The sequence below is a fragment of the Papio anubis genome, chromosome 11 (genome assembly GCF_008728515.1).
Source record: "Papio anubis isolate 15944 chromosome 11, Panubis1.0, whole genome shotgun sequence".
NCBI classification, from domain to species: domain Eukaryota; kingdom Metazoa; phylum Chordata; class Mammalia; order Primates; family Cercopithecidae; genus Papio; species Papio anubis.
This window is the reverse complement of record NC_044986.1, coordinates 84,834,975-84,856,927: the sequence shown is the minus strand read 5'-3', so window position 1 is coordinate 84,856,927 and position 21,953 is coordinate 84,834,975. Positions and strand designations below refer to the sequence as shown.

Below are 21,953 nucleotides of genomic sequence, written 5' to 3'. Positions count from 1 at the left end.
CAATATAAAAATGATCTAGTTTAGCCTCAGACTCCATGCTGGAATCTGCTCCATAACATTCCTGAAGAAGGGGTCCTAGCTTTTGCTTGAATATCTGCAGGGATGCGGAGCTTGCTACCTCTTGAGTGACCCATTTTATCATCATCTAGTTACTGATCAGAGGTTCTTATATTAAGGTGAAATCTTTATGCTGTTATGCTGTTCCTATGGGACCAGCATTTAAAGTTACACATTTTGCATACAGCATGGCTTATAAATTCAAGCCTCCTAACTTCATCCGAAGCTCAACCAAAGAAAAAGTGATTTGCTCCCACATAGAGAGAGCAAATACATCTTTATGCTTCTTTATGTCTTCTACTTCCAAGTCCGGATACCTATTTCTGCCTATCTTTTAGCATTTGCTTTTTTTTTTTTTTTTTTTTTTTTACATCAAACATCACATTATTCTGTTTTTCTGAACCAAATTAAATTTGGCTTAGTGGCCCTATTTGCAAGGGTATACCAGATGTCCAAAATCTGTCATTCTTGGAGGGACTGCTCCTTCTAGAGCCACATGAGAGTCCCAAGGGCTCATCCAGAGCATTCCAGGGGAGTCTCCGATCTTCAGTCTGTTGTGAACGCCCGTCGCCCATCATACTCACTGCCAGGCCAACATGGTCCATGTACCCATGGATGAACTGTGGGCAGTCAGCCTTACTGTTCTGCATATCCTGGCTCTCTCAATGGCCAACCGCTCCCCCTTTTTCTCTAGCCTCCCTGTGGTGGTTCTGTTGATGAATGCTTTCTGCCTCCTCACATTTCCTGACTTTATTTTTACTTCGTTTTCCCTCCCTCACTTAGGAACCTTTCCTCCCCTCTGAAAAAAACTCAAACCAAGTCCACCTCTCCTCCAACAGGACGTCAGTTTGCATTTAATGCACACATAGTTAGTGGCCGCCCCCTACAGGAAGAAAAGAGGGACGCATGCCCCGCAACCCCTGGACACAGCTCCCCTAGTTCCTGGGTAGGGTCTGAATAAGAATTTCAAAGTGGGATTGTGACTCTCTGCAGAAGCCTTAAAAGTGTTTGCAGCTCAGTTCTGAGGTGGCTGTCGCAGGCCACTGCCTCTTAAATGTCTGGCATCTGTGAGTCAAACTCTTTAACAAAAAGAGCATGGATTTCTGGATCCTATTACATGGTTTCAGCATTGCCACTTACTAGTATGCCTGGAGAGTTGCCTTCCCTGAGCTGGAGGCTTCCCAAATGTAAATGGGGACCATGACAGTTCCACAGGGTACTGTGCAGGTCAAAAGAAATAGCACGTGCAGGGTGCTGTCACACTGCCTGGCATGCAGTAAGAACTCAATGCAAGTCTGTTTTCCTTCCCTTTCCTGAGCTATTTCCAGCTAAAGAACAGGTCCCTTCAATTGAAATTCCCAGCAAATTGCCGGAACTTACCATCTGCCAGGTGGCAACTTCCTACAACCAGATGGCTGCCAGCACCACAGAAAACCCAAAGTGTTCATGGACAAGATTCGATTTCACTTTTCTTTCTCTGTTCTCTTCTTTTCTCACACTCTATATCTAGAGGTTTTACCGTCTAGTAGTAGATCTTTATAAAAATATCTTATAATAAAGCACTATAGTACATTTTTATGGAGGAGATTTGGATTACGTGCCTATCAGAGGGAAAGCTTGGCTGAAGTCACATTTTTTATAAGGTTAGTTCCTAAAGGTAGGCATAAGGCAACAATCGCATCAAGTCTCATTACCCTTGAAACATCACTTTGGAAGGAGTGATGTTGTTTGCCCCTTGGTGTGGGAGCAAATCACTTTTTGTTTGGTCAAGCTTCAGACGAAGTTAGGAGGCTTGCATTTATGGGCCATGCTGTATGCAAAATGTTTGTCTTTAAATGCTGGCCCCATAGAAACAGAGACAGACTGAGAGGATGGAAGATTTAGTTCTCCCACTCATGTGCATTTCAGGGCTTACACTCATTGGTTGGACAGTTGGTCTTTGCAGAATGTTTAAGGTTCTCTTTCTCTTTCTTTTTTTTGCCTAGCACATATCACTAAACTCATGTAAGTAAAATGCACGTAAGTTCACCAAGCATCGCTTTGTGAAAGTGATGGTATAAATCTTGATGGTCATTTATTTAAGAAAGCAAAATGAAGCAGGAGTCCTTGAAATGAACCTAAAGTTATGACATACCTTCTGGGGAAGGGCACTGCCTGGAATAGCAGAAGATAATTAGGAGGCCAGAGATCTCACTCAACTGCAGCTGCTAGGCCAGGTGTGATGTCAGAGTAGTTAGGGAGGGATGCAGTTGCCAGGTGAGGGAGCTGTCATGCCTGCTCCTGGGTTGGAGTGTGGCTGAGGGGAGTGAGTGAGCCTGGGATGGAGCCTGGGTGCTGCCTCTAGTAGGGTTCTCTTTATACCTTCCAGGCTCCCACGGGTACCTGCCCCCTGCATTCCTATTCCTATCCACACAATTCTGACAAATCCCAACTATTATACTTCAGCTCAGATTTATCATCTGAGCTTCAAATCTGGCAGTCCATTGAACTAGTCTACCTTGATGTTTTAGAGATACCATAAATCCAACCTGCCAAAACTAAATGCAGTTGTCAGGAGCAGAGACCTGGGGCTCCCAGCTGTGTCATCAGGGCTAACAGGGACATCAGTATGGGGCCTGATGATGGAGAACTGGAGACATGAAGAAACACAAAACCCAAACTTTGTTGTGAGTTTAAGCATAAGTAAATAGGACAATTATAATACCTTCATATTTCAAGCCTGAAATGCCCAATCTGCTTCTGTGACTTTCCTCCTGAAGGTAGAGATGATTTTGGTGGCCCAAGTCTTTAAAGGATAGCTGTCCAGAAAAGTTGGGCATAGTGTCTTTTCTCAGTAAATATCCTGTAGCAAGCAGAGCCTTCAGAATGGTTTCACTGACCTCAGAGCTGAACTAGGATTCCTCTTAAAAATACCCACTGAGGAGTTTCAGGACTTGGTGGGGACCCTGGTTCTGGGGTCCTGCTGGTTTGTGTGGGAGAGATGGCTGGCCAGGGAGCCCATGTGAAATCTCCAGATTCTCCTCTGGTTATCATCTGTCTATAAAAGCCTCCTTCTGTTGGACAGCTTGGTGGGCAGAGAATGAGGGCAAGAAGAACTTGAGGTCATTACACAAACCCAGGGGGTGAGCATAGAGCTCCGTGTACCCTGACAGCATCAGGGTCTTGCTGAAAGTCCTGCTACATTAGCCATGAGCTGGCTGACCTTGAACCCTGGGTGTAGGATTCCACCTCTTTACCCATCATGTCCACATGGCAAAACATGAGGCTTGCTGTGAAAGAATGTCTCTATCTTAATGAAATTCTCCAAATTTCCAAGTCTTGCCCTTTCCGTGAAATAGGCATACAGGCTTCTGGTGCCTCTTTATTCCCTAGTCACCCTTTCCCTATGCCCACAGTTGAGCCCCAGGTCAAATCTCCAAGGGCAGCCTGATGGCATGTGCAAAAGGGTAGAAGGATAGGCAGTCGTTGTCCCTACTTGTGGTGAGATAATGGCCAAGATTTCACCCTTGGGACCCCAAGTCCCCCTGGACAAGCGGGAAGAAAATAACTTTTTCTTTGGTTGAGCCTCAGATGAAGCCTTGCCTCTTGCCTCTTAGGCTGATGGCTTCCCTAGGTCTCTGTCCAGGCAGAGCCAGTAGCTGGAACTCCGAATCGAAACCAGAGGGCAAAGAGCTTATTAGAAGGGGTGGAGGGAGTCTACTGGTGGGAGGTGAGGTGTGGACATAAGCAGCTGCAGTGGCCAATGGAAACATACTGCTGCCATCTCTCACTCCTCAACAAGGCTTAGTGTGCTCAGAATGGAGGGAAGTGGGTGCTGCTTGAGGGGGTGGGGTCAGTAGTGAGTCTTGACCTGGGCAATAGGCTAGATTTCCCATTCTTTGATAAAACTTCTTGAATGTTTCTTTCCTATTTTTATAAGAAAACAGTTTCTACATGATTTGGCCAAGTTTAAAGCCAATTTTCCCTGCAAATTCTCAAGAATTAAGAATGTCTTTTGACAGTGAGTGTTCCTCTTCAGTCCTTGTAGAATAATTTCTTTTTTATACACTTGAGTGTGCATATATTTACATGACATTCACTATTTCACATACCCTGTAGCTCTTATGAGCAGAAATAATGTCTCTTTCACAGTGAAGCTCAGTTTGGGACAGACGCTTCCAGCTCTACTGGGGAGGAAGATGGACTCTCTGGATGTCTGGGTGTTTGTAGCTATTGGGGTGCACCAGAGCCAATTTTAAGAGAAAGAGGCAATGCAGGAAAGGAGAAGGATAGCAGCAGCACATAACAAAGCCAACCCATTGATTTGGGTATGGGGAAGGAGGCTGAGAAATGAGGATCCATGTATTTGGTAAAAAGCTAAATCTTTGTGCTTTTCTCTTAGATATTCCTTCTCATCTTCTCTAACCAGACCTTCGACAGATATTTTCTGAGCACCTTCTCTGCATGTCTGCAGTGCTGTGTAAAATGCCCTACCTTTGCATGGACTGTTCTTTCTATCAAGAGGCGTGTGTGGCGAACTTGGGGCAGCCCCTGGAAGCCTTGTTCTTTGACCATTACGTCTGCAGCTGCATCACCAGATAATGAGCTTCACTACTCACTCGTCTGACTCCTGTGTCCTTTCACGGGGAGTAAATGTCACTCTAGCTGGCCGCCTTTCTAAATAGGCACATTTTCAGTGCTCAGAAAAGGACCTGATCTTTGCACAAAGTACTTTGATGGTTGCCTGCTTGAGTCACTCCCAACCCCTTCCTGAGGCCCTTTCTTTGTAATTCTTCTGTTGAAATAGTTATCATATTCACAGTAGTAATCACAGCATCTCACATTTACTAAAAGCTTACCCCATATCAGGAACTCGGAGCGAGGGGGCTGTGTCGGAATTATGTAATTTACATGTCCCAATAATCCTAGACGCTTCTTGACCATTTAGTTTTGTCAAATGAGAAAACTGAGGTTCCAATGAAGTCAATAAACTTGTCCAAGGTCTGACTGACTCTGTTTGCCATGTGAAGAGTCAGTCTTAGAATTGGGTCATTGCCCTGCTTGCAATGCTGTGCTCTCTGGCAAGCCCCTCTGTCTCCTGAGCTCAGTAAGGTGCTGCAGCTGCCTCTATCATAGCACTTCCTACATGGACTGTAACATTTCTTTACTGCTCCAACTTCTCATTAAATTGGGGGCTCCTCAAAGCCGGGGCAGTGCCTTATTCGTTTCTTGCTTCTTGGTGCCCAGAGCAGCCTCTGGCATGAGCTGTTTCAACATTGGCTGAGTCTCACCGGCCTGCGTCGTGGAGAGTATTCTAAAAGGCAAGGGGAAGGTGGGGCAAGGAATTTGTTTTATTAAGGCTGGAAGACACATGGGCTTCTGTTTTCTAGTCCTGAATTGGATGGGGAGGATGGGGAAGGTGACATGTACCATCCATGTGGAGCCCCTTCTCCCACCTCGGAGGATGAAGAGTATCTTACCATCAACTCTACATGCCAAGGCCAGCTACCCTGTGAAGAATGTTTGGAGGCAGATTCTGGGACCATTCTCTTGCCACAGTTCTGCTCTTGGGGCACTGTCCCAGAGTCTTTGCCTCCAGAAGAGTCCCCAGAGAGTGGGAGTGAATGGGAAGACCTGGAGGAGCCTGTGGACCTGGAGTACGGTGCCCTCAGGTGGGTATCACTCTGACTGGGTGGTCTGGGGCTGAGCTCTGACAGCAGCAGGGCTCAGTGCTATCAAGTCACTTCAGCTGGGGGCGGGGAATGGTCTGCTGGCATTGCCCAGTTTCCCCTGCATCTTCTCTGGGAGTCATGCGTCATTGTGATGGCCATTTTCACAGAGCACTTACCATGACCCTTGCACCATGAAAACGACCTACAACATGGGGACTGTCATCAGCCCCATTTCACATGACACATTTGGGGCTTTCTCAAGGTTATCCAGTGAGTAAGTGACAGAACCAGAATTCAAGCCTGATCGGTTCCCCACTCCATGGCCCACCTGTTGAGTGCCCATCTATTCTGACTCCTGTGTACAGGAGGGTGCATCTCTTTCCTCGGGTCTCTTTCTTTTGGGGGTCTAAATGTCTAGTGCTGATTCCTGTTTTGCCTGCTCCTACCTGCCCCTCTGCTGGATGTACTGCAGAGAAGAGTCTTGGTGTCCTGTCATAGGGCCCATCTTGTTGGACTGCTGTGGCTGAGTATAGACCAGCATCAGGAAAGTCTCACTGTTAAAGCAAGGAGCCACCGGAAGCTGACCTGGTCACCAGGCAGGGTCAGAACATATTGATGAGGACACAGGAGGAATAAGGACAGCAGAAACTGTCACACTGGGAGGAAGGGAGGTTAAATTCTGGGCAGGTCTGTAACCACCCAACATTCTGTTAAAGTACTTACAGTGCATATTTAAAAATGCCGAATGTTCCAAAAACTTTCACATAAACAGAGTTTCAAAGTCCATTGAAACTTACCGAGACATCAGTCCGAGAAGTTTCAGGTATAACTGAAACACACTCCTCCACTTTCCTCCCACTGTGTCCCAGATCCATTTTCCTGGCTGTACATAAGGAAGCTCAGCCACCACAAATGATTGAGCTGGAGCCTCAGAGGACAGTGGTGGGCCAGCTGATAAAGAGAGTGGATATTTGAAATTAAAATATAACAAAAGGGCTAGTTCTTATCGGAAATAGGAAGCAACAAGTTAATAGAGTGGAAGATTCAGAGGCTTTGAAACCGTTCATGTTCATGTATGGGGAAGTAGAACACTTTATAACATCGGGAGTGTACATTATGGACTGACAGAAGTGTGGGCAAGCAGGAAGCAGCTTATATGCAGGGGCAGTCTTCTTGGAGCTGACTCCACAGGGCTGGGAAGCTGAAAGAAGAAGGCTGAACAATTGGTGAACCACAAGGGCCAGTCCACTGACATGTGCAGTGCCTCTGAGCCAGCTGGGAAGAGAAAGGCAGAAGGTGTGGCATTGTGGTTGGGGGTGCTCAGATTTGAAGCCTGGCTCTGCCACTCACTAGCTGGGAGACCTGCAGCACATGACTTTTAAACTGTTCCATATGCAGCTGACTGCCAGATGGAGATAACCAAACCCACCTCATGCGGTTATGATGCCAAGTGTATAGTGGTAAGTGCTTAAAAAACATTAGCTACTTTTATCTTCAATCACAAAGGAGGGAATTACTCCAGTGAGAGGATACAAGCTTTTTAATGCATTCAATCCTGTTGGGTTTTTCCATGTAGTCAAAGGAACTAGACAGTTGGCCTTGTGCCTTAACATGTGATATGGGTCTGGGTGGGGAGAAACACTCACCTATGACAAGGGTGCCAGGCTCTACCAAGTCCTCATCTATGTATGGACTGTGGCGTGGGATGTGCTCAGGGTGAGTCCTGTTAGAATCACTGATCCCGCACAAAAAGGAGAACAGGTCTCACCCTCCCCTGCAGACAGAGGATGGGTGTGCCAACATGAGTGCTCAAGGCGTGAGTTCTTAGTTTGGCTCCATGCAGCAGCCCACAGGTGTGCTTCATGGCATCTATGGGCTACTGCACCTAGAATGTTGACTCGTGTGCTTCTTTGGGGAAATGAAGGTCTTAACAGCCTTTAAATTCTCCAAAATGTCCATAACCCCTATAAGCTGAACCCCCTCCACTGTATATATGATCTCATTTATAAGGAGGACTTTGCCTACAGAGCAGTGCAGCCTTTAAACCTAATCGCCAATTATTTCATTTGGTCCTTTTAGACATTAAGACAGTCCTAGTACATAAGATAGTTTCTACATGTGATTTAACTTAATCCTCATGTCAATTTTGAGTGATATTCTTATTTCTCTTTTTAAAAGGGGCTTAAAAGGTTTAATTTGCCTGAGATCATACAGGTAGGAGGGGTGGATTCACACTACATCTGCCTGGTTCTCCTTTTGGTGCCTTTTCACATTTCCCCTAGAATGTGTCTTTTCATGTGAATTTGTGTAACACAAGTCTTTCCACAAAGTGGCATGAGTCCTACTTTTCCTTCACAAAATATTTCTCTTTTATGAGGCTAAGAAAAACACCCTTGTTCAGTGGTATTAAGAAGAGGACGGAACTGTTCTGTTTAGGGAAGGCTGCTAGCAAAATGAGGAGGCCACCCATTAAAAGCTGCTTCTTGTTTTAGGTAAACACAGAGAGCAACCGTCTCCCGAGGCAGAGACTGAGGGTTTCTGCATGGAAGTCCTTTTGACAGAAGAGCCCTCAGGTGACCTTGGTCCAAAGAGTGTACCCACTGGCTCTGCCACGGGGAAAGAAACCTGTAGGCTCCTGCGAAGGTGACCTGGGATGAAGGGCCTGGCCCAGTTGTTAAGAGCTCACTGCAAGAAGAGTATGCTTGTCAATTCCGCGGCTCATTTTGAATCATTGCTGTTGCCTCTCTTCAGTTCTGGGATTTACGTCCAGCAAAACTTTGCGTGTGTGTGTGTGTGCGTGTGGAAAGGGGAGGTGGTGAGAAGGGGGTGGGTGGCTTCCCTTTGTGAAAGGAATTGAGAACCAACCTCCTCCTCAAAGATACCCCAGGCAGGGTGAGGTCTTGCTGCGGCACTGGCACACACTCTCCGGGACAGATACAGGGTTGTAGGGTGCACTTCGTAGTTCACCTTGGAACAAAGGAGTTTCTATGGTTATCACAGTGGAAGGACTCTGTAAAGGGAATTGGCTCCAAGGTTATGGGTGTAATATGTTTTGATATCTTTCTGTATCTTTTCTGTACAACTCCACATAGCTATACATTCTTTTAAAAGGACTTTCCTTTTGGACTTTATACCTGATTCTACAAAGCATATGAAGGAAAAATAAGATGGGGATATCTAGTAAAGAAAGCGGAGTGATGTGGTAGATCCAGCATTACCCCATATTAGGACAAAGAACTAAAGACACGTGGATTAGCAAACGCCCAAAAGAAACACTTGGGGGACCAGAGGCAAGCCCAGGAGCATACCTGGTGCTGTGTAACAGAGAAAGCAGGGCAGAGTCGGGGTCTCAGCATAGGGGAAGGGGAGACAACTTCATAGATACAACTGGGAGAGCTGGAAAAATGATTTAGTTTCAAAGCCCACTTCATCGACTAGAATCTCTCACACACACACACACACACTCACACACACACACACACACACACACACACACACATCAGAGAAAGACTGGTAGGAAACAGGCTCTAGTTTTATCAGATCTGCAGAGGAATGATCACTCTTCCAGCTTACTGCAGTAGACCAAAAGCATAACAACAAAAAACCTACAAAGCTGACAATATTGAAAAAGTTTAAACTTCTGTACAATAGTAATGACAAAACTCATGTAAAAAGAACAGCAATGAGTTGGGAAAGCGTTTACATAATTGTGAACAAAGATTAATATTTTTAATATTTAGAAAGCCCATTATAGTTTATAATAGATCAATACAGGATTTCAATAGGCAAAATATACAATAAAATACAAATGACCAACAAACATACAAAACATTCTAACCAAAACAATGTCAATATATTGATTTGCATTCATTACGTTCACAAAATTTAAAAAAAAAAAAACTGTCCAATGCTGGCAAAATTTTGCTGAAGCTGGCATATTCAGAAATATCAAAAGCTGGGTATGTCCACTGACCTAGCAATGAAATTTCTGAGAATTATCCCATAGAAATAATCCAGAATAGCAAAAATATTAATTTATTTAAAAATGCTCACTGTAGTGCTCTTGATAAAAACAACACATTGGAATTGGCTGAAATGCCTTAGAATGATGGTAACATTAGAGAAAATGATGGTACAATAGCATATTAGAATATTGCACTGCCAAGAAAGCAATATAACTATGAAGAACTCACAACTTAGTCAAGTGTTTGATGTAATAACTCAGAATTACATGCTGGTTACAACTATGGAAGGCCTCGCAGGCACAAGGAGAAGCAACATGAACAGAGGCGAGCCTCAGCAATGAAACAGAAATTGACCAAAGTTTGGGTGATGGGATTAGGAGAATACACTTTATTTTGTCAAAAATTACTTTTATATAGCTATAAATTTTACATTGAAAATAAAGAGACTGAAACTGCAAAATAAGAGAGAGAAAGAAAGCAAGAATAACCAACCAAACAGAAACAAAGACCAAGGTTTAAAAAGTCTGTGCTCTAAAATCTAATTCGTGAACTCTCCTCTATGTGCTTTTGTTTCTAATTTTTCTGTTCTCCTTATGACAGAAAAATCTTATAGGTCATTTGGCTTCTTCTGCTATTAATGAAAAAGATGTTTCCAGGGATCTGAACAGCCTTGTTCTAAATTCTCTCAGAGCTGAGGCCAGCTCCCCTGGTGCATCATTACAGTTTCACAGTCCTCAAGGTTAGGGAACTAATCAAGTATGCAATGAAGTGATTAAATAACAGTATTTACGATTTTAGAACTGCTCACATTCTGCTGAACACTGGTTGCTTATTTCCTCTTTGGAAAAGAAATTGGTGGATACAGGCTCAAAATACATCTGGTCCTCCTCCTTATAGGAAAGGACCACCCTTGACTCCCAGGCTGCTATACTCATTTTGAGCCGTATGTTAATTTGTCTTAGGTGGACTCAATTGCAGCTACCACTTGCTTTGTTTCAGGGCAAATGTCAGAAAGAACAGCTAATTCCTACGAGACTCAACTGCTTCCATTGTTGGCTGCTACATCCTACAAACCTGGCTGTACTTGAGGATCAACTATAGCAGGTGTTCAAAATACATATTCACTGGCCTCATCCCTGGAGATTCTGAACCAGTAGGGCTGAGATGAAGCCCAGAAACCTGTACTTTTACCAAGCTCAGCAGATGATTGTCTCTGTGGCCAGATTTAAGGACAACTGATCCAGACTCTTCAAGACTTCACTTGTCCTTCCCATCTTCCCTCCATGCCATAAATATTTATGAAGCTCCTATTATGTGCCAGCACACCATTGTTATGAGGTTGCTAAAGCATATACATATTCAGCACTAAGTTGAAGTGCAAAAGTGGGCTTCCAAACTCAACATAGTAAAGGCATCAATTCTCCCTAAATTAATTTTATAGGTCTAATGCAATTCTTATCAAAATCCTAGCAAGGTATTTTGTAATCATAGATGAGTTTATTCTGAAATTAATTTTATAAATTTCATTTTATATTCATAATGTAATTTACATTATACAAATAAAAATATCTTCTGAAACTTAATTTGAAAATGCACAAGCACTAGAATAGCTATAATATTCAAAAAGTAGAGTGGAGTGGGAGGAATCACTGTAATCAATATTAAGGCTTACTATATAGCTAGAGTAATAGTGAGATAGAGAAATAGACACATAAAACAATGGATCAGAATAGATAATCCAGAAATAGACCCACACAAATATTCCCAACTGATATTTGACAAAATGCAGGAGAAATTCAGTGAGGAAAGAATTGTTTTTTCAACAAATGGTGCTGGAAAAATTGGACATCCATAGACAAAAAAAGAAATGATCATTGACATTAAACGTCGCACTGTGTACAAAAATGAACTCCATATGGATCCTGGACTTACATGTCAATGCAAAACTATATGATCTTTAGGGAATAAAAGGGGGGGGGAGGAAAATTGTTGGGATCTAAGACTAGGCAAAGAGTTCTCAGACTTGACACCAAAAGCATGATCTGTAAAAAGAAAAGGAAAAATTAACAAATTGTTTTTTGTTTATTTTTTTCTCTGTAAAAAGTCTCTGTTAAGAGGATAAAAGATCCAAGCAACAAATGAGGAGGAAGTATCTGGAATCATATATCCAACAAAGGACTGGTGTTTAGAATACATAAAGAACTCACAAAACTCAACCGCGACAAAACAAAAAAATCCCATTAGAAAATAAGAAAAATACATGAATGGATATTTCACGGAAGATAATATACAGATGGCAAATAAGCACATGAAAAGATGCTCAACTTCAATTAGCCATTGGGGAAATGCAAACTGAACTACAATAAGTTATCTCCACGTATGTATCAGGATGGTCAAATCAAAAATAGGGAAAACACCTAATGCTGCTGAGGATGTGGAGAAAGGGGATTGTTCATACATTGCTCATGGGAATGTAAAATAGTGTATACATTGTGGAAAATGGTTTGATTGGGTCTTATGAAACTAAACACACAATCACCGTAAGACCCAGCAATTGCACGTAGGGTACTTATCCTAGAGAAATTAAGATTTGTGTTTATACAAAAACCTTTATGAAAATATTCATAGCAACTTAACTTGTAATGGCCCCAAATGAGAAAGAACCCAGATATCCTTCAAATAAGTGAATGGCTAGGTAACGTGTGGTAATCCATATCAAAAGAAATAACTCTTGACACTCACAACAACTTGTATGAAACCCCAGAGAGTTATGTGGAGTGAGAAAATGCCAATCCCCAAAGGTAGTACAAGTATGATTCAATATATAGAACATTCTTAAAATGACAAAATTATAGAAATGGAGAATGGATTAGTGGTTACAAGAAGTTAAGGAGATGTGGGGGAGGAGAGAAGGCAGGTGTGGTTATAAAAGGGCAGCAGGAGGGGTCCTCTTGGTGATGGAAATACTCTGTATCCTGACAGGTAGCAGATATATGAGCCTACCCATGGGATAAAATTGTATAGAACACATACACACACTCTCTCTTTCACACCTACACAAACAGGTATAAATACAATTAAGAAAATCTGAATAAGATGGATGTATTATGTCAATGTCAATATCCTAATTGAGATACTATACTCTAGTTTTATAAGATGCTACTGTTGGGGAAAACCAGGTAAAGGTGACAGGGCATCATCTGTGTTATTTCTTCCAACTGCATTATGAGTATACAGTTATTTCAAAATAAAAACATTTAACTAAAAACTGGGTTTTCCAACTGTGCTTTAACCATGCCATAGTGGCTCCACATATTGGCAGGTCAAGTTCTATAGAAGGTTACAGACTCACTGACCAAGAATGAGAGTGCTCAGCCTCTGAGGCTCACTGTGGCTGATTAGCCCACCTACATAGTCAACGTTATCACTTTGGCACCTGTAGTAATTTTTAATAAATTATAAGAGTCTAAACCAATTCCATCCCTCAGTACTTATACCTGCTACAGAATAAAAGCTTCAACTTCAGAGTCAAATAATCATGGAGAAAAACATACAGGAAGAATGTTGGAGCAGCTCTAGGTGTCTCTGCTCCCTTGGCTTGACACACATTCACTGAGCACATGCTGTATAGCAGGCTGTAGGCAAGGCCCAGTGGACGGCCGTGATGTGGATGAGAATTGCCATCTGGGGACTTGCTTCCTGTGCAGGAGATAAAACATAAACACATGAAATAGTATTACAATCAATGGGATGGATGCTGGAATGATGGTATGGAAGTAAACATATAAAAAAACAAGGATTTTTTTTTTTTTTCCCCAAAAGGAAATGGGAATCCTGCCTGAGGAGAGGGCTTTGGATGGGGTCGCAGGAGCTCCTCTGGAAGCAGAGGTGGAAGCATGAAAGGGCTTAGCATGCTAGGCATGGGAGGAGGCCATCAAAGACCCCAACATGCAGACAGACTATGTATGGAGCCGAGAGGCAGGAGGAGAGCCACTGAGAGGTGGGCACGCACTGTGAGCTAAAAGGCTTGACTTTTAAGCAGGTATTTGTTATCATCAGAACTCAAATCTGAAAAGTTAGTCTGGTTTGTGGGGTGGAAGATGGATTGGTATGGGAAAGACAAGAATTGAGACCACTCTAGAGACCATTACTCATTCCAGAGAAGGAGGAGTGATGGGGTCATCAACTGAGTTGGAATATCCTATTTGGTGATCATTTTGGCTTTGTACATTTTGAATTTGTGATATCTCTGAACATGAGGGATCCCAGAGGGATATTTCCACTTAGGCGAAATCATGGTGAATTCCATTGCAAGGGAAGCAGTCACTGAGGCCTCAAAGCAATGCTGTGACATGGTTTTATCTACATGAGGTTCTGTAGAATGCACTCTAAAGAGAGCTGACACGCAATGAAGCATCAACCCCCAAAGGGAGTAGCAGAGGGAGGGAGTTTCAAGGTGAGTGTCAGTGGATGCATCTCAGGGTTGAGGGTGAAGGAGAAGAGCAGAGGAAGGGACACCATGTCTCCTCTGTGGTTCTTCATTGGATTTCTCATTGCCTGACTGACAAGCGCTTTCAAGTCATCCCACGTCTTTGAGAAGAAACTGTTAAAGATCATCAGGTTTCAAACCCATCTCTGGCTCAGTTCTTAAAACCAGGCCTGCTTACTCTCACTGGGTAACGTAGACTATGCGTTGTCTATTCAGCATCCTTTCCTCTTTATTCCTGTCAGCATGGCCCAATTGGCTTCAAGGCAACCCTTCTTGCTAGGGACAGAAGTCATAGTTAAATTTAAGCCAGTGAAATACACAAATATTTCATAGGGACTTTTAGAAAAATACCCACACATCTTTAGGGAAAATTTCCAGAAGCAATTATTTATCTACCCCACTGTACAGCTTCTGACAGCCTTTCCAAGACCTTAAGAGGGATCCGTTTTCAAAGGAAGCCAAACAAAATCAACACTGTGGATGCCAGAGCTGGGGAATGGTGAGAGCTGGAGTCCCAGTTGGTATAACTGAGTCAACCAGTTGAACCCTGTCCTGCGGTGGGACTTGGAGTTCCTGTGGCAATCAGTCTATTCATGCTTAAGCCAGCTTAAGTTGCTCTGCCTGTTTCTTGCAACTGAAAACCTTCTTTTTTTTTTTTTTTTTTTTTTTGAGACGGAGTCTCGCTGTGTCGCCCAGGCTGGAGTGCAGTGGCCGGATCTCCGCTCACTGCAAGCTCCGCCTCCCGGTTTATGCCATTCTCCTGCCTCAGCCTCCCGAGTAGCTGGGACTACAGGTGCCCGCCACCTCGCTCGGCTAGTTTTTTTGTATTATTATTATTATTTTTTAGAAGAGACGGGGTTTCACCGTGTTAGCCAGGATGGTCTCGATCTCCTGACCTCGTGATCCACCCGTCTCAGCCTCCCAAAGTGCTGGGATTACAAGCTTAAGCCACCGCACCCGGCCCGAAAACCTTCTTACACAAGAGATTATCAATCACCTTTCCCCAGATTTTGTCCTTGAGAGTCCTCTTAGTCTGTAACTCGAAGATAGAGACATTTATCAATCCTGATCTTTGGGATTTCTGTTTCCCAAGTGGTTTTCCTTCACTGGACTTTTCAGATTTCCTTTTATCATTTTGAAATAATTTTAAAGTGAAAAGCTCCAGCAGGGCATGGTGGTTCACGCCTGTAATTCCAGCACTTTGGGAGGCCAAGGTGAATGGATCACCTGAGGTCAGGAGTTCGAGACCAGCCTGGCCAACATGGTGAAACCCCATCTCTACTAAAAATACAAAAATTAGCCAGACGTGGTGGTGGGAACCTGTAATTCTAGCTACTTGGGAGGCTGAGGCAGGAGAATCACTTGAACCCGGGAAGCAGAGGTTGCAATGAGCTGAGATTGCACCATTGCACTCCAGCCAGAGCAACAAGAGAAAAACTCTGTCTCAAAAAAAAAAAAAAAAAAAGTCTGTGTTACTGTAGACAGTATGTTTTTTCTAAAGTACTTACCAGTGCAAACCTGGGAGTCTTGACCACAGCTGTGGGTGGAGGCTGCTCTTCCTAGAAGAGCTTTGTCAGAACCTGCCAGCCTTCAAGCCCTGTGCCAGGCTCTTTGTGTTGTAGCACATGTAACCCTCACCCTATACCCGTGGAGTAGGCATTTGTAGTAGTCATGCAGGGCTCCTTTGTGGTGAAGCAGGGCCATGTGATTTCCAACCATGGAGCTGTGAGGAGAGGCATGCATTGCCAATTCCATGCTGGTGCATTTAATTGCAGGTGGAGGACCCACCTGAGCACTCCTTCCATCTGCCACTGAGATCCTAATGTGATCAGAGACAGTGGGCGTGCCATCAGCCTGCATGCTAAGTCAGGGAACAGGAAGCAGAGTGGCCAGCTGACCCACGTTGCGTATGCACTGAGAGCAAGAAGGAAACCTTTACTGCTACAGGTGGCTAAGATTCGGGGTTTATCTATTACAGCAGCATAGTCTAGTTTATTCTGACTTGTACACTGCAAGGGTCATTTTTATAGATGAGGAAATTGAGACCAAGAGAAGTTCAATAATTTATCTAAGGCCACAAGTAAATAAAGTCACTGAGGCCCAGGACTACATCCTTCTCACTCAATCATGCCTGCCTAAGGACCTGGCAAGCTGTTTTGTATTCTTTTATGATGTGGTCAGTCAGGTGTGACCACAAGAAGAGACCCAGGACAGACTCATGAAAATAAAGTTTATGATACATACAGGTTCTAGAGTTTCCCATGCCACTCCACATGGGAAAGACATCAGGGTGGTCAGGAGGCAGAAGACAGGCGAGGGGGACACCTAGGCCATGGCCTTTACTGGGTTTCCATGGGAAAGGCAAGGCAGGGTGAACAGCTTAGGACTAGCCAGTTTGAATCATTCCAGTGGGCTTTGACTCTAGACATGGTTTCTAGTTGGCTTGTACCTGGCCCTGGGATGATTAAGGAGAGGAATATGGTCTCCTGGAGCGTAGGGAGAGATAGAGATGCAGCTCTGTGCTGGTTACTTTGTATATCAAAGGCATGCTCCTGTCTTCAGCCTCCTGGCCACCCTGGTGTCTTCCCCATGTGGTCCTGTGTGGCCTGCTGTGCCTGCTGTCTCTAGGACCTAAAAGTATAACAGATTTTGTGTTCCTGAGCACTAAGTCTACCCTTGAGGCCTCACCTAATTGATCAACACATAAGACAGTACAAAACCCAAACCAAGAAGAGTGTCTGGCTCTTAAGACTGAATTAGAAACCATTTTGAGAAATGAGCAAAAGGTGAGAATTTTTTTTACTTTGAGTGGAAGATTCTCTGAACATTGCTTATAAACCTACTTAGTGCACACCAAAGAGGTCTCCACTTTCATCATGCCTCTCCACCCAGCATGCTCAGAGGCAAATAAGTCCAGGTACTCTCCTGCTGAATATCGCTTCCCTGCAATCCTATGGGATAAAGTTCAAATTTCTCAGCATGGCATGTGAAACTCTCCAGTATCTGACTACAACCCAGGTCACCAGTTCCAATCCCAGCTCTTGGACCATCTCCAAACTCTTTCTTGCAGTCATTTGGAGCTCCTGGTAGGTAGCTAGTCAGGCAGGAGCAGAGCAGGAGAGGGCTACTCCCACCAACAAGGAATGTCAGGCGACCATCAGCTGATGGTCAGGCAGTTGTCGCATTGTCTCTCTGAAATAATAATTGGTCACAGCCAGCACCAGAGAGAGGCAGCTTCCCAATAGATAAAAACATCTGAAATTGGTAACTGGCAGCTTTCAAGAATTGGGCAAGTGGGCTCAAGCACAAGCATTATGGGGCAAAATGGCAGAGTATGACCTTCCGGAGGCATGCCACCCGGAAAGGGAAGAAAGCCTCAGGTGAACATGTGTACAGCTCCACTAAACACACTGCCCATGCTCACCTCCCAGTGCTAGCAGGCCACCGTGCATGCGGGCAGCTCACCCTGAGGGAAAAGTAAGGGAAAAGGGGTGCAAAATGCTGGAAGTGTGTCAGCATATGAAATCCTAGGTTCAAGGTCAAATGGGGCACTTGTCCTTCAAGTTGTCCACTTGGGCCTCTTCCAAGTGTACTTTCTTTCCTTCTGTTCCTGCTCTAAAGCTTTTTAATGAGCTTTCTCTCCTGCTCTAACACTTGCCTTGGTCTCTCTCTCTGCCTTATGCCCCTCAGATTCTTTCTTCTGAGGAGGCAAGAGTTGAGATTGCTGCAGACCCATACAGATTGGCCACCAAAAACCTAGATGACTTCTACCACTAACACACCCATGAGGGTTTACAAAAAATTGAGGCCAAGAGTAGAAAATTCCTCTGAAAAGAGTTGTTGGATTGCTATGGCATTTCCGCTTCCATAGCTGTTTCCCCTCCTTGTGGAGGGGAGAGGAATGAGGTACCTCTCCTTTCCCTCCAGCCACATGAGAAAGACTGCTCAAATCATATACAGGGTTTGACATGTGTCTTCTGCAAGGATTTGGTGTCTAGAATGGCCCTGAGCAATCTCATGGTGAGAGGTGATGACAGCAACAACATGCCTGACAGGAGAGCAAAGAGAAAGAGGACTGTGCTAGGAGTAAACAGCCAATCCCTATGTCAGGGCAAGGGTGTGGATGCGCTTTTTATGTAGCCAAGTAAGCTGCAGGCAGGGCATAGCCTGGAGCCACTGCGAAATAAGCAGGGGTGAAGGGGACCCCAGCAGAGAGAAAGCCAGAGCCTCAGCTCCCACAGAGCATGCATTAGGGGGAATCACAAAAAGGCACCCACGTGTAGCCACTGAATTACAAAAATGGTGGCCCGCCCTTTCCTGTGCAGCCCATTATTGGGGCACAAAACAATGCCTACAACTCAGCCTCCACTTACTCATTTGTCTGGTACCTTTATTCATGGCAAAAATTACATAAATAGATTGGTAGCCCTGGAGGGGCTGAGGGAGGGTCTTGTAAGTAGCTTGGCAGAGGCAACATCACTGGGCATGGGTTTATACTCAGAGATCTTCTGTACAGGAATTCCTGAGAAAACACAAGATTGTCTCGCAGAAGAAATAGACAGCTCAAAATAGCTGCTGAGCCCAGCGGGCCCGTTGCAGGAGGACTCCAGCTGTATAGGTGTCAGACAGCCACTGAGTCTGGAGCGCCTAGGTGTGAACCTGGGTGAGAAAGGAGAAATTGATGGTGCCCATTTCCCAGGCTGAAGGGGAAGAGAGCCTAACAATTAGATAAGTCAGAGGGAATCTTAAACTGAAATGGGAATATTATGGGTGTTCAAAGTTATAAACCAGCCCAAGATTTCATATGCATGGGCCCAGGGAGAAAAGCATCTGGGCATTGAGTTCAAATGGCATTGGAAAGAAACAAAGTTGTCTTCTGTTTGCACTCTGTTAGGTTCCACTAATGAGATGCAGTTCAGTGAAGACATCTGTATTCTTGCTGTAAAGCACAGGACTTGGTGCAGACCAAGGAGCAATTCATAAGGATTAAAAGGCATGAATCTAGGTTCTTTCTTAGAATTTGGCAGTCTTTGCACTTCACTTTCTGCCACATCATTATTTTACAGTTAGTAAGTAGAGCTGCAAGTGGAGGGCAAGACATTTATGTTCAAGGGTTTGTGGCAGGCCCTCCTGCCAGCTGAGCAGCTCTCTTCCATCGAAGCCTATGGATTATCTCTCCTTGTGGTGTGTGCATGCAGAGCCATGGGCTGGCTGAAGCTGCAAACGGATGAGCAGCCAGTAAATGGATCAATCTATTAATATTTATTGGGCATCTGCTGTGTGTCAGGCTCAGGGACCAGGCAGCCAGGGATTCACAAGATAAATGTATGTTCTTGTGCCCTTTAAATAGTTTTCCACCTCCACTGGGATTTTTATTGGCATTGAAATCTCCACAATTTATTTTTATAGAGTCTTTTATGTGAAGCGTCTCAAAGCAGGGCAGAGAGAAACACACAGAGAGGCCCTCCCAGCTTCTTCCAAGCTCATGGTCCTCATCAGCTCAGACTTAATAGGGCTGGGTGTGACGCATACCATTCCCAAATGAACCAGGCTGTAAAGCACAGGCCTGAAGCAGGGGGTGCTGTGAAGGGTAATGTCAATGAAGTGATTTTTTTTCTGCCAGTGTTGTTCTTAGTTATCTTCTCTTCCTGGGCTCCAAGCCTGAGTTAGAAAACTCTGAACTTGAGCATGGGCCTTGGGGTCTCTCCCAAGGTCCTGAGTTCCAGCTATCCATTGGGGTCCTCCTGACCGTATCTGGGGACCCATGGCTTGGATGAGGGTATGTTTGGCAGTAAGTACTTATACTTGTAAGGAGTGGATAGAGCCCTACCTCAGCAGAAAGCAGACATTAGCATGGCCCTCAAGGTCCATCTCAAAGGGCATCTGGATATCTGGATCAAGACCAAGGACTGCAAAGACAAAAATTCCAAAACCAGCATTGCCTCCCTGTGCTGGCCAATTCTGCTTCTCCAACTGAGCCTTCCCAGTGTGATGATTTGAATGTTTGTCCCCTCCTACACTCATGTATTAATATTAAAAGAAATTTGGTTGCTGCTGTGGTAGTGTTAGGAGGTACGACCTTCAGGAGGTGAAAGGACCATGAGGACTCTGTCCTTCTGGGTGAGATTAATGATATTAAAGAGGGCGAGTTTGCCTTCCTTTTTCCTATTTGCCCTCTGCCTTCTGCCACATGAGGACACAGTGTTCCTCTTCTCTGGAGGGTGCAGCAACAAGACCCCCATCAGATGCTGGCACCTGATCTTGGACTTCCCATTCTCCAGAACTGTGAGAAAAAAACGTTTTGTTCTTTGCTAATTATCCAGGCTCAGGAATTCTGTTATAGCAGCAGACACCCAGGGATTAGCATTGAGCCTCGGACCATGCAGGAAATAAGGAAGCGGTGTCTGGGAGGTGAGGTGCAGCAGGCAGGGGACAACCAAAAGACTTCCCAGCCCTGTTGGAAAGTGGACCTGGAGGGATAGATTAAATGAGGCAGAACTGAGGCCTGGGCTGGAGGACCAGAGAGTGAAACTGGGCCTGCACTGGGGAGTGAGGAGGACCTTAAGCTGCATGGGAAGCCCTGTGTGACTGAATCCTAGGACCATGAGGAGAGGCAACATTAGCAACTAGGTGTTGGGCCTCTGCTTTTGGAATCACTGTGTGGTGCATGAACTCATCCAGACTGCGTGATGTGTGAAGGGCATCCAGCCTTACCCCTAAAGTACAGAGACTGCAGTGGGTCTGTTGCTCAGAGAGAACTCCCAGAAACTCTGGGAGAGTCACAGACCTAGAGAAGCATATGGCTCAAATCTCTTGAGCAAGAAAAGCAGTGTTCACTGCCAGGCACAGTGATGAATGCTTCTGTTCTTTGTCTCATTAAACACTTGCAACTGTGTCCCCTTTTTTAAAAAAAGGAAAACTGAGACACAAGTTGGGAAGTAATCTGCCAAAGGCCACCAACTATTCAGTAGCAAAGCAGGGACTTAAGGCTAGGTTTGCAAGACTCCTAGTGCTACTGGAAATTGGTAAGACTCAAGGGTTTAAAGAGGCCTCCAAAGAAGGGTAGTTGACTGTGATGGGCCCTAAACTTTATAGTTCTTTGAATTTTTCACAGGTGAAAGGACAGAAAGCCAAGAAGAGCCTTCTGGGTCAGTGGCTTCTGGGAATATTGTGTGGTCAAGCAGGAAGTCTGGGGGAGATGGAATGAGACCTCAGGGTCCACTCTTACCAACTGTTCATTTAGCCTCTATGCAAGGATTTCCTGGTGATGTGAGTGGGGGTTATTCCCTCTGTATGTCTTGGAGCAGCCATGCTGCTCATGTTTGTGAAATGATGACCAGCGCAGAATCCTGATGTTAGACACTGTGAAGAAACATTAGACATGGGGTCCATCTTTAAAGGGGAATCCTACCCTGGTGATATAGTTTGTATATTTGTCCCATCTAAATCTAATGCTGGGGTGGGTGCGGTGGCTCACGCCTGTAATCCTAGCACTTTGGGAGGCCGAGCGGGCAGATCACCTGAGGTCAGGAGTTCAAGACCAGCCTGGCCAATACAGTGAAACCCGTCTCTACTAAAAATACAAAAATTAGCCGGCTGTGGCAGCATGCACCTGTAGTCCCAGCTACTGGGGAGGTTGAGGCAGGAGAATTGCTTGAACCAGGGAGGTGGAGATTGCAGTGAGCTGAGATCACGCCACTGCACTCCAGCCTGGGCAACAGAGCGAGACGCCATCTCAAAATAAATAAGTAAATCAATAAAATAAATCTAATGTTGAAATTTGATCCCCAA

General features: G+C 44.6%; 1 protein-coding gene across 1 annotated transcript in view; it reads left to right on the top strand.

Annotated features, from left to right (window-relative positions):
- Positions 1 to 5,246, top strand: part of LOC101020244 (FERM and PDZ domain-containing protein 2) — a 101,402-nt gene extending 96,156 nt beyond the window's left edge. Inside the window, exon 27 of the mRNA XM_031651928.1 lies at positions 4,439 to 5,246. Coding sequence (XP_031507788.1) covers positions 4,439 to 4,487 — 49 coding nt within the window. The 3' untranslated portion in view covers positions 4,488 to 5,246. The remainder of the gene's footprint in view (positions 1 to 4,438) is intronic.
- Positions 5,247 to 21,953: the final 16,707 nt, after the last annotated feature.